General features: G+C 44.4%; 1 protein-coding gene across 3 annotated transcripts in view; it reads right to left on the bottom strand.

Annotated features, from left to right (window-relative positions):
- The window catches only part of DPP9 (dipeptidyl peptidase 9), a 1,325,370-nt gene that overhangs the window by 352,646 nt on the left and 959,103 nt on the right, over window positions 1-13,621 (bottom strand). For all 3 annotated transcript variants that reach the window (XM_069649353.1, XM_069649354.1, XM_069649355.1), the window contains one exon: window positions 5,739-5,884. In XM_069649353.1, coding sequence (XP_069505454.1) covers window positions 5,739-5,884 — 146 coding nt within the window. The remainder of the gene's footprint in view (window positions 1-5,738; window positions 5,885-13,621) is intronic.

Below are 13,621 nucleotides of genomic sequence, written 5' to 3'. Positions count from 1 at the left end.
TCTTAAAGTGACAGCAGCCAATTTTCGAAGTCTCCAAGCCGCTGGTTAAGCACAGAGTCTACCATTTCGCCATTTCTAGCATGGTTGTCTTTTGTTAGCCTTCTACCATTCTGCGAGGGGGAGGTCTGCGTGTGTGCTTTGCCTTTGGCGGGAACCTTGGGTGTCCCTGTCTAGGCTCCAGTGTGTCTGGGCAGGCAGGAAGTGGGGGAGGAATTATTCACTCACCTTCTCTTTGTCTGCCTGGATGGAACCAGTGCCCACTTGGGGGCTGGCTGTCGTGATTGGACAGCCACCCGCACCTTTCTGTTAACTGCTGAGATAGATTGCAGAGGTGTGTGTGCTGAAACTGAATAAAAGGGGAGGTTCCTGAGGTGAAAGGCAAGTCGACCATTGGAACTTGAAGTAACCGAAGACGACGACGACCAGAGACGCTTGCAGACCTTTTGCATCACTGTGAAGCGACCACTGGCTGTCCTGACCCTGTTTTCTATGTGACAGAGGAACTCCGAAGAGTACAACTCCTTCCCTTTGGCTGGTGGGACCAGCCAGCCCTGAAACGAACTGCAATCTTAGCCATCTTCCAAGGTGCTGTGCCTCTCCAGAGCTACAGACCGTGAATACCAGGAGCCCTCAGACCCATTTGTAGTGCAACCTCTTGATGAGGCCAAATCCGTTCAAGTCTTTGCTGAGCTCCAGGTGAACCTCAAGAGACACAGTCCGACTCATCCACGTCCCCTCACCAGGATTCCAGGAATCTAAGAAAATCAACTGGGCGAATACCGTCCTTTGTTGGTGCAGTAAGAAAGGTGTCAAAACGGCAGACTGACCAGAAAAGACGAAGAAATCCATCCCTCAAGGCTGCTGTTGAGACATCCCATTCAGAGTCCTTCCTTTCGTCACCAGACCGAGGAATCAGGAGACCGGGTCCATTGCTGCTGCAAAGAGGAGAATCCAGCCACGAACATTTCTTCTAAACTAAGGTGCTGTGGGGTGAAAGGGTATTGCTTACCTTTAACCAAGAAGTCGCTTCAGAGTGTTGGAGTGCGTGAAGAGGTGTCCAGGGTGTCGACTCTCTGACCCCAAGGTTCCGGCTTGAGTCACTTTAGTGACTCCTTTAACATTGTCTCCATCATTGTGTTAACTCTTTTAGCATTTTGTCCTAAAGACTGAACGTATACACAGGAACCTTTGCTGTTCTGCTGCTTCTTAAGACTTTATGCCCTCTACAAACTGATTTTTACATAGAGTTAGGGATCAGACTTTAAAAGCTTTAGTTTGCTAAGAAACAGCTTCTAGAACGTTAAGCTCTGCTACTGTATGTCTAACCAACCTTGTTCTTCCTAAAAGACTTTATCTTATGTGGTTTTGCTAACTAAACACAATTACAGCATATCTTTGTCTTAACGCGAGTGCGCGGTTGTACCGATAATACGGTAGAACTGTTATTAGTGTCTGTTAGGCAAGATTGTATGCAGTACCCTTAGGGTGCACTACAACAACCCTGAACTCCTGGCAGTAGTAACCCAACCTTTGGTATAAGTCTGTACTACACAGGTTGGTAGTGTGGAAGAGTAGCCAGGCTTATCTCAAAAGGGGCCAATGTGAGATGTAGGGGAGTTACACAGAGGTTCACAGTGACAAGTATTCAAGCAAACACTTACACACAGGGTTTCTTGATAAAACAATTATTAATTTACCAGTCAGTTAAAGTATTCCTTCTTCAGAGGGGAGCACTGTAAAACACCACAAATATACTTCAAAATTACACAACCTCTTAGTTCATAATCAGTAAATGCCCATTTGGGATAGCATACAGCAGAGACCTACACCCACAGGTGACTTCAATTGCTAGGGTGCTGTTGACATTAATGTATTACTGTTGACATTCAGAATTAGGTAAGAGCAAGTAAAAAGGAAAATATTATTAGAGCAAACAAGTTACCACAAATATTTCTTAAGCAGGCAAATACTTTCAGATCCCCCAATAAGAGTCATTCAGTTAAAATAGGCTAAGCCAAAGAGTCTAGATAGGCTGAAACACTTCTTTGAAGGCAAGTAGATAAGTCAATGCACAATGTTTTAGAAGTCTTTGAAGAAAAAGAATAATTAATGTAGGGCCACAAGCTGTTAGACTTATGAGTAATAGAATATGCAAGCAACTCTACAGTAAGAGGCAAGTTCTCTTAGACTTTGTACAGTACCTTTAAAATGAAGAAAAGATGCAGCAGATGACTCACGTTCCTGTGCAGCTCTGCAGATCCCACTGTTCCTGGACCTCAGTCGTGGGGACAAGAGGGAGGACGTTGGGGGACTCCTGCAGTGCACTGGGACAGTCAAAACTCGCAACCAGCAAACTTCACTTTCAGTGGCTGTTCAGTATTTCAGCTCCTCGTGTCTACCGCAAATAGCAACACCGTGGTTCCTGGCTGTCGAGATGGACTTTCTTTGCATCTGGGGTCCCGGTCAGTCCTGCTTTCTGGGAGTCTGGAGGATCTTCCTGGGGCTCTTGGCCAACTTAAAAGCAACGCACACAAACTAGTGTTCCTCTCCCTGGCTCTATGGTTTCCAGCAGCAACTCTGTGGAAATTCAACCAGCTCCGAGATGGATGTCCAGGTGGCTTACTTTGGAGTTGAACTGTCCCACCAACTCAAGGGGAGAAGACGTCCTTGCAGGGGCTTCTCGGTCAATGCGAATTTGGCGTTTCGGCACTGCAGCAGGGCTTCACCGGGCAAACCAACGGTCCAAGAGTTGCAGCAGGTGTCCTCTTCAAGTTCTTCTTCGGTTCCTTCGTCCAGTGGTCGACTCTGCCTTCCAAGCCAAAAGACTCGCCTTTTAGTAGGTTCTCTCCCTTTCATTCCAGCCTAGCTGTCACTCACCCAGCAGGGTGGCTGTCCTTGCCGGACAGTCAGCCAGCCAATCATCACAGAGCGCATTTGGGTCTTCTAGGGGACTAAGCACAGGGAGTGTCTCGCACCTCCCTCACTTCCTGCCTACCCCAGACATCCTCTGCGCTTAAAGATCTGTCAGGCTAGCTTGCCACTGCACCCAGCCTTGGTATTGGACTTGACAGATTCTTGATGTAGACCGCCTTTAGTCTTCAATACCGTTGAGGAGTGACATGGGCTGGCACCTAGATATGTGGATAGCCTGGCATTGCACTTAGAAGAGTAGCTCATGTAGGTTAACATGTGTTGCACTTGGAGCATTTTGTGCAAGTTAACACTTGCATTGCACATAGAATTAGTGTGAGGTTTAGCACATGTACTGCACACGGAAGAACCGTCAAGATTTGCACATATCCTGCACTTGGTAGATATTTGTAGGTCAGCACATATATGGCACTTAGATATTTGTTGTAGGTTAGCACATTTATTGCTCTTAGAAAACTGCAAAGGTTAGCTCCTGTTATACACTTGGAAGCAATTGGGTGGGTTAGCTTATGCATTGCACGTAGAAGAATTGGGGTATGTCTAGCAAATGTGTTGTACCTGAAGAACTGTGGAGGCTGGAAATTGTGTTGCACCCAGATGTAATTGTGAGGGCCGACAACTGTATTGTACTTAGAAGAAATTGGGTAGATTGACAAACATTACACAAGAAGAACTGTGATAGCTAACACTAGTACTGTTCTTAAAGTAACGTGAAGGGCACATGCACTGCATCTAGAAGACATTATGTAAATGTGGCACACCTATAGCACTTTAAGAACACTGAAGACTGCCCACTTGTATTGCACTTAGAAGAACTGCATTAGTCGGACGGTTCGAAGATTGGGCAGTGTGTGGCATTAGATGGATCTGGGAGTGGACATCTTGTGTTGTGCCTTATAATGGTAGCCCACCCTCTACGCGTGAATATATATGTTGGTAACCCTCCATTGCACTTATAGATCCTTAAGTTAGCCATTGTAATGCACGATGGTTATATGCAGGTATCCTTGATATTGCATTAGTAGATTACTGTTGGTAGTGTTTATAGAACTTGTAAGATATTGATTAAGACTATAAAGGTAACCTGTCTATTGCGTTTAGAGAATCCGATTATCCTACATCCTATGGTAGCCCGCCTGTCTCGCCTAGATGATGTTCTGGGACAGTCAGTCTTTTTCATCTGGAAAACTTTAGGGTAGCCTGTCCATAGTGCCTAGAAGAGTCTACGATGGTAGCTGGTTCCTTTTACCCCACAAACGATCAGATGACACAGCAAAATTAACAATAAGCTCAGTCTGATCTTAAGGTATGTATAAACGCACCACTTCGGTGGACCTCTGCCGCAGGCATCGCTACCCATCCACACACTTTAGAATGCAGCTGCGACTATGCCAAATTCGGTCTAGCTCGACACGTAACTGCTTCAACGTACACTAGACTTGCCTCAACACCTTTGCCATTTAAATACATCGACAAGCTATGATAATTTTCAGTCTAGATGGGCACACATCAAGTCTCTTGCACTAGCGTTCTTTCGTGACCTCCCTCAGCACCCATCCACATGTCTGACCTCTTGGGTTGCTTACTGGAGCCTAACCAGCCCACCGAATTAATAATCATGACCAAATACACACGCGCACACACACACACACTTTAAGCCTTTTCTGAGAATGTTCCCATACCTGGACTTTGGATCCGAAGACCCTTCCTACCACAAAGCGTGTTGAGATACCTGGAACAGTTATTACAAAAGTATTTTACTTACCTTTTGAATTGCATAATGCCATTCTCAAAGTATACAAAAGTGTTCTATTTACTGTGAATATTGCATTGGTTTTTCTTTACTCATTGTGTGTTATAGTACTTACACCTTTCTGAAGAATCATCTGTACCTTAGTGTATATATCAAATAAACCTTTAATTGTATATAATCTTTAGTGTGTTTGTGTTTCTTTGGTCTATCTGTATACTCTAAGTTCTTTGTACTGCCTACAGTCCTTCATCCCTCTTAAGATAAGCCTGGCTGCTCAGCCACTGCTACCAACAAAATGTGTGTGGTTCAGGCCCATACTAAGAGTTGGAGCACTGTGTCCCAAGTGTGAGTCTTCTAAATTCCTACCTAAGGTGGAGTTCTGTAAAACTCCCTTACAAGGATAAGCCAAAAGTAGAGCAAGTGTCGAGGATCACTTTGTACTGTGGAAAATCACGCGTGGCATACTACATGTGTAGGCAAAACAAAAGGCTTGACATTTTTCAAGAAGCAAAGATTTGAGGTGAAAGGTGCTTGGTGTGGGCAGTGGGACAAATAAGAGAGCCTAAACAGGTGGAGGCAACAACAGCCTTTCAGGAGCCTTCCCGGTTACTTGTAATAATCGACAGTTCACAACCAGACCTTTAACAAAGACACCCTTGCCCTCAAACTTTAAGCTAAAAGCAGAAAATGTGAATGCACAAATTGTACTTAATTTCACGAAGAAGGTTAATGTTCGCCTGCAGATTACAGATGATGGTGAAGTTGGATGGAGGTGAAAAGGGAAATAGAAAGGGCATGGACATAAAGAGACAAGGCATGAAGAGAATGGGTCAGGAGAAAAACTACTGACAGAAATGGAGGTCAGACTGCAGGTAGAGGAATACATGAACAAAGTTAAGGAGAAAGAATTAAAGAAGGAATATAAAGGAGGGTGGGGTAAGAACGGGGACAATACATTAGCTGTCAAACCTGCTAAACAACTCCAATCCTGCCCTCAAAACAGAACTTGAAAGAGCGAGCATGAGCTAGAGAGTAGCAAAATAATTGGTCATACCTGCGGTCCTCCATACACAAAAAGCACAGTGGGGTGCTTTCTACCCGGAACAGTGTTGTGAGGTTTGTACACCATCCCATAGAGCTCCACCTCAGACTGGGATCGAAAATGGAAAATCTCAGGTGGGATGTAGTATGGGGAGCAGCCTGTGGGGCAGAAATGGTGAAATCAGAAACCCAAGTGTGCTGTTTTCCAATAGTAACTCTGCAGACTGAAATAAAGTGTTTCTTACATACAACATAGGGTAGTACAAATGTGGGTGAAGTTACCATAGTGACCTTTGTTCAAATGCATAGTTGCTTTTACTCCATACATACGGGACAGTCTCCAATACGGGGCACACTTATGCAGTACTCTAAATGAAGCTGCCAAATGCCTGCCATCACCTGCACATATTTCCTCCTCACTTATGCTCTGCCTTCACACTGCTTGCCCTTTTAATTTACAGTTATTAGTGGACTTGGTATTAGAAGGATTTTCCTCAACCGTAAGTTAGGGTTCAGGAAGACCAATCCACACCTTTATTGCAAGCCTCCATGGTATATTGCCCATCTCTGCACAAGGTAAGCAAGTCGGGGAAAAAGGGGAGCAGCAGTAAGAAGAATGTACAGGGTAGCATTTAACAACATACAATAAAGGGTTATCTCCACAGTATAGTTAGAAAAACATCAGCAAAAACGGTAATGCAGTAATTGACATATAAGTTAGTTGAGACAATAGAGACAACAGGGGTAGAGACTTGTCCAAAGTCCAGAAATATTTACAAAGTACTTCAGGATCATAGAACGATGATAAACTCCACTTTTAACCAGCAGGATACTGTGGCAAGTTAAACCCAGGGTGCAGACAAGAGGTAATGATGCTCTAGGTTTCTTTATAACACAGTAAACAGGGCCTATATTTTCCCTGCGTCTAAGGACATCTTAGCTGTAATCTACATCAGATCAGGATGTCTTACAGTGAAAATCAGTCCTCGGTAATAAGCCTAATCAAATGTAAGTCTGTACCTACCACTAACTAACAAGAAAAGAGTAACACATTCTATCAAAACAAGTCTGAAGAGATTTCTTCTCATTCATATAGAACCATGGCTTGTTACTGACCCCGCCCAATTGTCTTCAAGCTACATAGTTCAAAGTTCCTTCTGAAAACAATGTTGACTCCGCTGTCTTACAAGCCACGTGCTTGGGTTTATAGTTCCAAGTTTCAGCTTTGTACTTTTCTCCTAGTCTTCGGCTTTGCTTCCCTGTGCTCTACAATCGGCTATGGTGATGCTCACCCCCACGTGGGGTATAGCATTTCTTATCCCTTCTTGGGTTGTAGTATTTCTAACCTCTTCTTGGGGCCTCTGCCTTCTACCCCTGCTTGGGGTACTTTGTCTCCGACTACGCTTTGGAGCTCTTTTTCTCCTCCCCTGGCTTGGGGCACTTTCTCTCTCTCTCTCTCTATCTCTCTCTCTCTCTCTCTCTCTCTCTCCGGCCTAGGGTTATGTCTCTCTTCTCCTGGCTTGGGGCATTTTCTCTCTCCCCCCTCTTGTGGTTCTTCCTCTCTTTCCCCTCTTGGGGCACTTTCTTTCCTTCCCTGGCTTTGGGTATTTCTCTCTTGCTCTGGATTGGGGTTCTTTCTCTCTTCCCCGCTTGGGACTCTTTCAATCCTCTCCGCTGGGTTTTCTGAAATAACCACGTGACTTGGTTGCTGCAGCAGTGTTCCTCCCGGGAGGCGGTCTCTATGACGGACATGGAACAGGTTCCTTCTTGGCCTTCCTCTTCCCTTCGTTGGTTTCGGCTTGTCCCGTCACTTCTCAATGGGTTTTCAGCAGCGTCGGTTGTGGGTACTTTTGGGGCGTGGCCTGTTCCCCTCTTCAGGCGCGGTCGTCTACCCCTGGCTGGGCTCTGTGTAGGGGATAGCAGCATTACACGGATTGTGGAGCTCTTTTGTTCTGCACATCTTCTGCGTGGGGAGATCTCTAGACCCCGCCATTCAGTGGAACGTTCCTTTCTGCTGCTTTCCTATCTCTTTCGGTTGCTCCATAAATCCTTTAAAATCTTGGCTGTAGTGAGATTGGACAACATCCTGTTTCTGGGAGTCGGACAACGTTGTTCTCATAAAGGGATCAGAAATCAAAGCAGCAATGTCTAAAGGAGCTTGAATACTATTGTCCACTTTAATCTCCATATAACCAACAAATATAGGACTTATCAGATAAGGGAGAATAGAAACCTATTTGGGGACGACTTATCCTCCAAGGAGGGTGGGGTAGGGGTGTTAAGCATAGCAGGATCACTTCCCTAGTCCCAAAGGGGGTGGGCACCTTGGGAAGAAGGGAGCAATTTCCTGTATTCGTCACAATACACATAAAAAGAAAGCTTGCTGTTATTGCCGTTATGGTGAAAAAGCATTGTCAAACAAGAGGCAGCACAAGTCATCCTCATGCTTAGGTGGAGCAAATGACCAAGTGAGTTGTCAAATTGGTGATCCAGGGAACAAAGTGCAGAGAATGAAAGTGGCAACCCACATCCAAGGTTGATGCAGCAGTGTTAGGGAGAATGTTCAGTTTAGTGCTAAATTCCTCCCACCTTAGAGACCCCCAGCTCTTTTTGCTGAACTTTGGGACTTTGTACTTTTAATTCTATGAGTTTTCTGTGCTTCTTTTGACTTTGGAGTCTGATAAACTCCATAGGCATCATATTTACATTGTGACACACAGCACCTTCAGAGCAGTGGCACAGGGAGGTCTCTTAGAATTCGCAAAAGTTTAAATACCTTCTCATAGTTTACATTTTTAACTTTCCAGACGCAGCACACACTATATTACAATAAGGGGGCTGTAGGGGTTACTTAGTATCCCCTTTGTCTAGTTTCTCATGTAACATTTGTATGTTCCCCTTTCTACAATTAATGGCTGGTGGCAGTGGTTTACTTTTTACTACCATTGTGTGTTTTTACCGTGGGCTGCTTTTGCAGCTGCAGTAAGGCACCCATGGGTGCCCATTTTGTTAAAATGGCCCCGGTCTTGTTTTTTAGCCATTTCTTATTGGAAAGGTCCTTCTTGAGATTTACTCTGCGCTCCAAACCAGGTTTGGTCTCTTCGTTAGTTTTGTCTTTGGCGGGATTCACGAGTGAAGCCCACCTATGGCTCCAGCATGTTTGGCAGGGGTAGGAAGTGAGAGAGATGCCCGAAGCTTCATGTACCCAATCTCCTTGGTTACAGTAAGGCACCCAAATGTGATTGGTCGGCTGGCTGTCCTTGTAGGACAGACACCCTGATGTGTGATTGACAGCTAAGCTGGAATGAATGGGAGAAACCTGTATAAAAGGCGAGGCTTTTTGGCTTGGAAGGCCAACCACTGGACGAAGGAATCCGAAGAAGAACTTGGAAGAGACGCCTGCTGCAACTCCTGGACTGTTGGTTTGCCCGGTGAAGCCCTGCTGCTGTGCTGAAGCTCTGAATTCGCCTCGTCTAGAGAAGCCCTGCAAGGAAGACTTCTCCCCTTGGGTTGGTGGGACCAATCAATCCCAAAATGAACTCGTCTGGACATCCTCTAGGAGCTGGCTGTACTTCCGCTGCTGCTGCTGGAACTGAAGTGCCAGGGAGAGGAACACCAGATCGAGTGCATCGCTTTTAAGTCGGACCCAAGCGCCAGAAAGATCCTCCGGACTTCCATGAAGCAGGACTGACCAAGCCTGAGCCAGCTCAACAGAGGGCTGAACTCCAGATGCAAGGAAATTCTTAAGTGGTATCCGAGAACCGCAGTGTTGCTATTTGCTATAGACGCGAGGAGCTGAAACCGCAAAGTGCTGCAGAATTGAAATTTGCCCATTGCTGCGGCCGACCTTCCCATTGCAGTGAAAGAGTCCCCAGACGTCCTCCCTCTTGTCCCCACGAATGAGGCCCCGGAACAACAGGATCTGCAGAGCTGTACAGGAACAGAAGCCATCTGGAATGATTTCTTCTAACCAAAGTTACTGTAAACATAATAGGATTTACCTCTTGTTGTGAAGCCTTGCTTGTTCTCAGTTGTGACTTGTCTTGGTTGCTTATGCAGAGTTGCTTGCAGCTTTACCACTCAAATGCCTCCCAGGTTGTGGCCCTTCTGTGATTCTTTATTTCTACAAAGACTTCTAAAACACTGTGCAAGACTTTTACTTACCTATAAGAAGTGCTTCAGTTCACCTAGAATTTTGTCCAATTGACATTGACTGGCTCCCTGAAAAACTCTTCTACCTCTGACTTTGTGTGTATACCTTTCCTCCAGGAAAAGGTTAATTTACTTTGCATTGGGGGTTTAAAAGTACTTACCTGCTTGAGAATATTTGTGTAACCTGTGTTTTATTCCCAAACCCTTTTTCTTTCTATCTATATTTGTTTTTGTATAGCGCTAAATCGCCCAAAGGCCTCAAAGAGCTCACAAGGACGAACGAAACAGACAGGAACAAAGGAAAACTGATAGAAAGATAGATTTCCAAGCAATAGACGGATAGGGTAGAGAGCTAATCTGTTCCTTCGTCAAACAGCCAAGTCTTGAGCTGGTTTTTGAATGTGATAATAGATCTGCAGCATTTTACAGAAAGAGGAAGTGAGTGCCAGATCTTAGGAGCCCAGAATTAAAATTGGTACTGTCAACTCTTTTTAAATGTTGACGGGGTTGGAATAGGTCCTGGATGTTGTTTGAGCGCAGGTTTCTCCTGAAGGGTGCTTTCTTTATTTTTCAGAGAGCTATTTTGGCGCGGTACCTGATATACATTTGAAGACTAACACTGCACCTTTAAATGTAATTCTTTGTCCAACTGGGAGCCAGTGAAGATTCCTCCTCTCAGTAGAGATCTTAGAGTATCGGCTCATACCATTAACTGCCCTAACCGCTCCATTCTGGATGGTTTGCATTTTTCTTGTTAGATTTATTTTTTATTGTTTATGGTTTAAAAAAACCTTTACAAATAACAAATTACAATATTAAACATAATTAAGCAAAATACAATAATACAATAAAACATCAATAAAAACATACAAAGCAACATAAAATTATTAACAAAACTAAATCCGTATCATTACAAGAACCTATGATTTCATTATCTTTGTAAAAATAACATCACTTTTTTGGCAACCAAAACCATGTTCATACACAGCTCCAAGAATTTGTTTAACATCACATCTGCTAGTTTCACTTTGATAATTATTAACAATTCTATTAGTTTTAAGGACATATGGAGACTGTAACCCCCCCCATACATCGTTTCCACAGTGACTCTGTGACATTGTAAGTTTGAATACTTGGATTCAGTCTGAATATTAATTCTCGTGGTACCTTAAATGAGTTACAATAGATCACTAGATGTTTCAAGGTTTCTATGGCTTGGATAGAATTGCAACAGCGACATAGACCAGAACCTATGATACCTTGGCAGCGATTCCACAATTTGGTTCTTTCATAGGTATGAAATTGATTTAACCTAAAGCGGAGATATATTTTTCTTGCACTGGCAGATGGAAATTGAACCAAGTATTTTGTGAGATCACCCCATTTGCGGCGAAAGAAGCTATATTCATAAAATGATGGATAAGTTCCTACCTTGTCTGACAAAAGACACCAATGATACCTTTCACATTTTTTCTTTTGGCTTGGACATTCTCAAATCATGCACAAGAGTGGGAAAAAAAGAGTCTCACTCTTAGCAGGAGAAAAAAATAAACCCCAAAAATCCAGCAAAGCTGCTGGGGGACTCAATAGGTTTGGGAAATTAGCCTTAACAGAGAATTCTCCCTAACATACAGCTCTGAGGTTCACAACGGAACAGCGACAGCAAGGTAGCCCAGGAGGGTGCTGGTCAATCCACCTGGCAGTCCTGGGACACTTTTGAGGGAGCATACAACCTCGACCAGGGGTTGAGACTAGTTGGCACGACTAGTCCAAGGGTCTAAGCAATGACAAGGTCTTCGGAGAGCTGACAGAGGAGCAGGGCTTCACTGGCCCAATCACTGGAGAGGATGCAGTTCAACTGCAGAAGTTGTCCTCCTGCTGCTCCACTTTGGAGGAATCCTGGCTCCAACATAGATCTGAAGAAAGGCTGCAGGAGATCTCCTCTTGTCCAAGGCTGCAGCGGGAAGCAGGTTCGAGGCCCACCAATGGTAAGTATCTGCACCATTCAAACAGCCAGAAGTTGGACAATCAGGGGCAACTACTGGTTTCACGCAGCACACTTTCTGGCACTAGACAGTCGCAGCCCCCTTGGAGGGCGGGCTGGCTGGCTGAGACAGACAGACACACACACTTCCAAGAATCAATTAACATTACAGTAAGTTTCCTTCCTCATACATTTTGCAAAAAAATATACACATTGTTACCAGTTGCAGTTACAATGTTTCCAGTACTTGGTTCCAACAATGATCTGAAGAATGGTTGCAGGAGTCCTCCTTTTATCCTAGATCGGGACTGGAAGCTTCCCCAGGTCCACCAATGGGAAGGATCTGCACCATTCAAACTGGCAGTGGATATCCAATCAGGGACAGCCACAACATCTGTCCAGCAACAGTCATTCAGGCACCTGTATGCGTACTGGGACCAGACTTTCCCAGCCCCCACATCCAGGCTCACACACAAACCACTTCTTTGCCTGGGAAAGCAGCAGCTATCCCCAGGAAAAGGTTTTCCATATATGAAATACCATAATAGAATGATTTTAAAATGCATTTCAAATCACAGGTAAGCACGAGAATTGTGAAACTTCATCCAGAGCTCACTGAACCCATACAGGATTCAGGAACATGTTCAGGGGCAGGTAAGTACCCCAGAGTCACTTTTAGGAGAGGTGTAGTGCTAGTTCAAAATGTTAGAGTTCAAACCCTAGCATTGGTGGAAGGCCCTAGACCTGATGGTCAGCATCTGACACATAAGGCAGGGTATGATATTAAAAATTAAAACAATTATATCTAAATGCAAATTAGGTTAAAATTCCATGGGCCTAAAACACAAGACACCATAAATGTAGCCATCATAGGACCTTTGAATGCCCAGTCATTCAAAATAATACATTAAAGCCACAAGGAAGATGGTACCACAGTAAACCTTAGCAAAAGCTTTCAAAAATCAATACACCTTTCAATAACAGTTACGTTCCGAATACAAAAGAAACATATACACATTCTTACTAGGTGCAGTTACAGTGTTTTAAGTACATTTACCATAGCAGAAATGAAAGGGATGACTTGAAACATTTTTATAAAATCACAGGTAAAGAAAAGGGAAAGTGTGTACAGAGCCCTAATGAACCCCTGGGAGATCTAGTATAAATATCCAGGGGCAGGCAGATACCCCAAAATCACTTTAAGGAGAGTTCCAGGGTCAGTTTAAAGTTAATTAGGAATGAATGGGAAAGGTTAGTGGGCCATCCGCACTACTGGAGATAAGTCTGATCTATTCCTCAGGTGCAGATGCTGCGATGATCACCCTGGGAAACGCCAAAGGAGACCCCAAGGAAGAGTTCCAGGGGTCAGAAGACGGACCCCAGAAGAAGTAGTTGCAAAACAGGAGTACCCATAAGGAGAGTCTATAGGGAATCACGGTTAAGACTCATCTTCCACGTTCCTGGGGTACACCAAGGGGGAGGGTGGTATTGTGAATAATCACCCATCCCAATACCCCAAGGGAGGTAATCACGTTGGTGGTTTGGGCGGAAATTCCTCCAGTGAAATCTGGTAAGTGAACAGAGTATTCGGGATCCGATTTGCACCCTGAACCAACAATGATCCCAGCTACAGAAGAAAAACAAAAGCTCTTCCTAAGACATCTACCTTCAATCCTGGTGTGAAAGATCCTGAACAGATGGCTCTCAGCAGCTAGGTGAACAAAAGAAGGCAGCAGCATGGTGGTAAAAAGTCCCAAGAC

The sequence above is a fragment of the Ambystoma mexicanum genome, chromosome 1p, assembly GCF_040938575.1.
Source record: "Ambystoma mexicanum isolate Mex_15411 chromosome 1p, UKY_AmexF1_1, whole genome shotgun sequence".
NCBI classification, from domain to species: domain Eukaryota; kingdom Metazoa; phylum Chordata; class Amphibia; order Caudata; family Ambystomatidae; genus Ambystoma; species Ambystoma mexicanum.
This window is presented reverse-complemented; position numbering and strand designations above follow the sequence as displayed.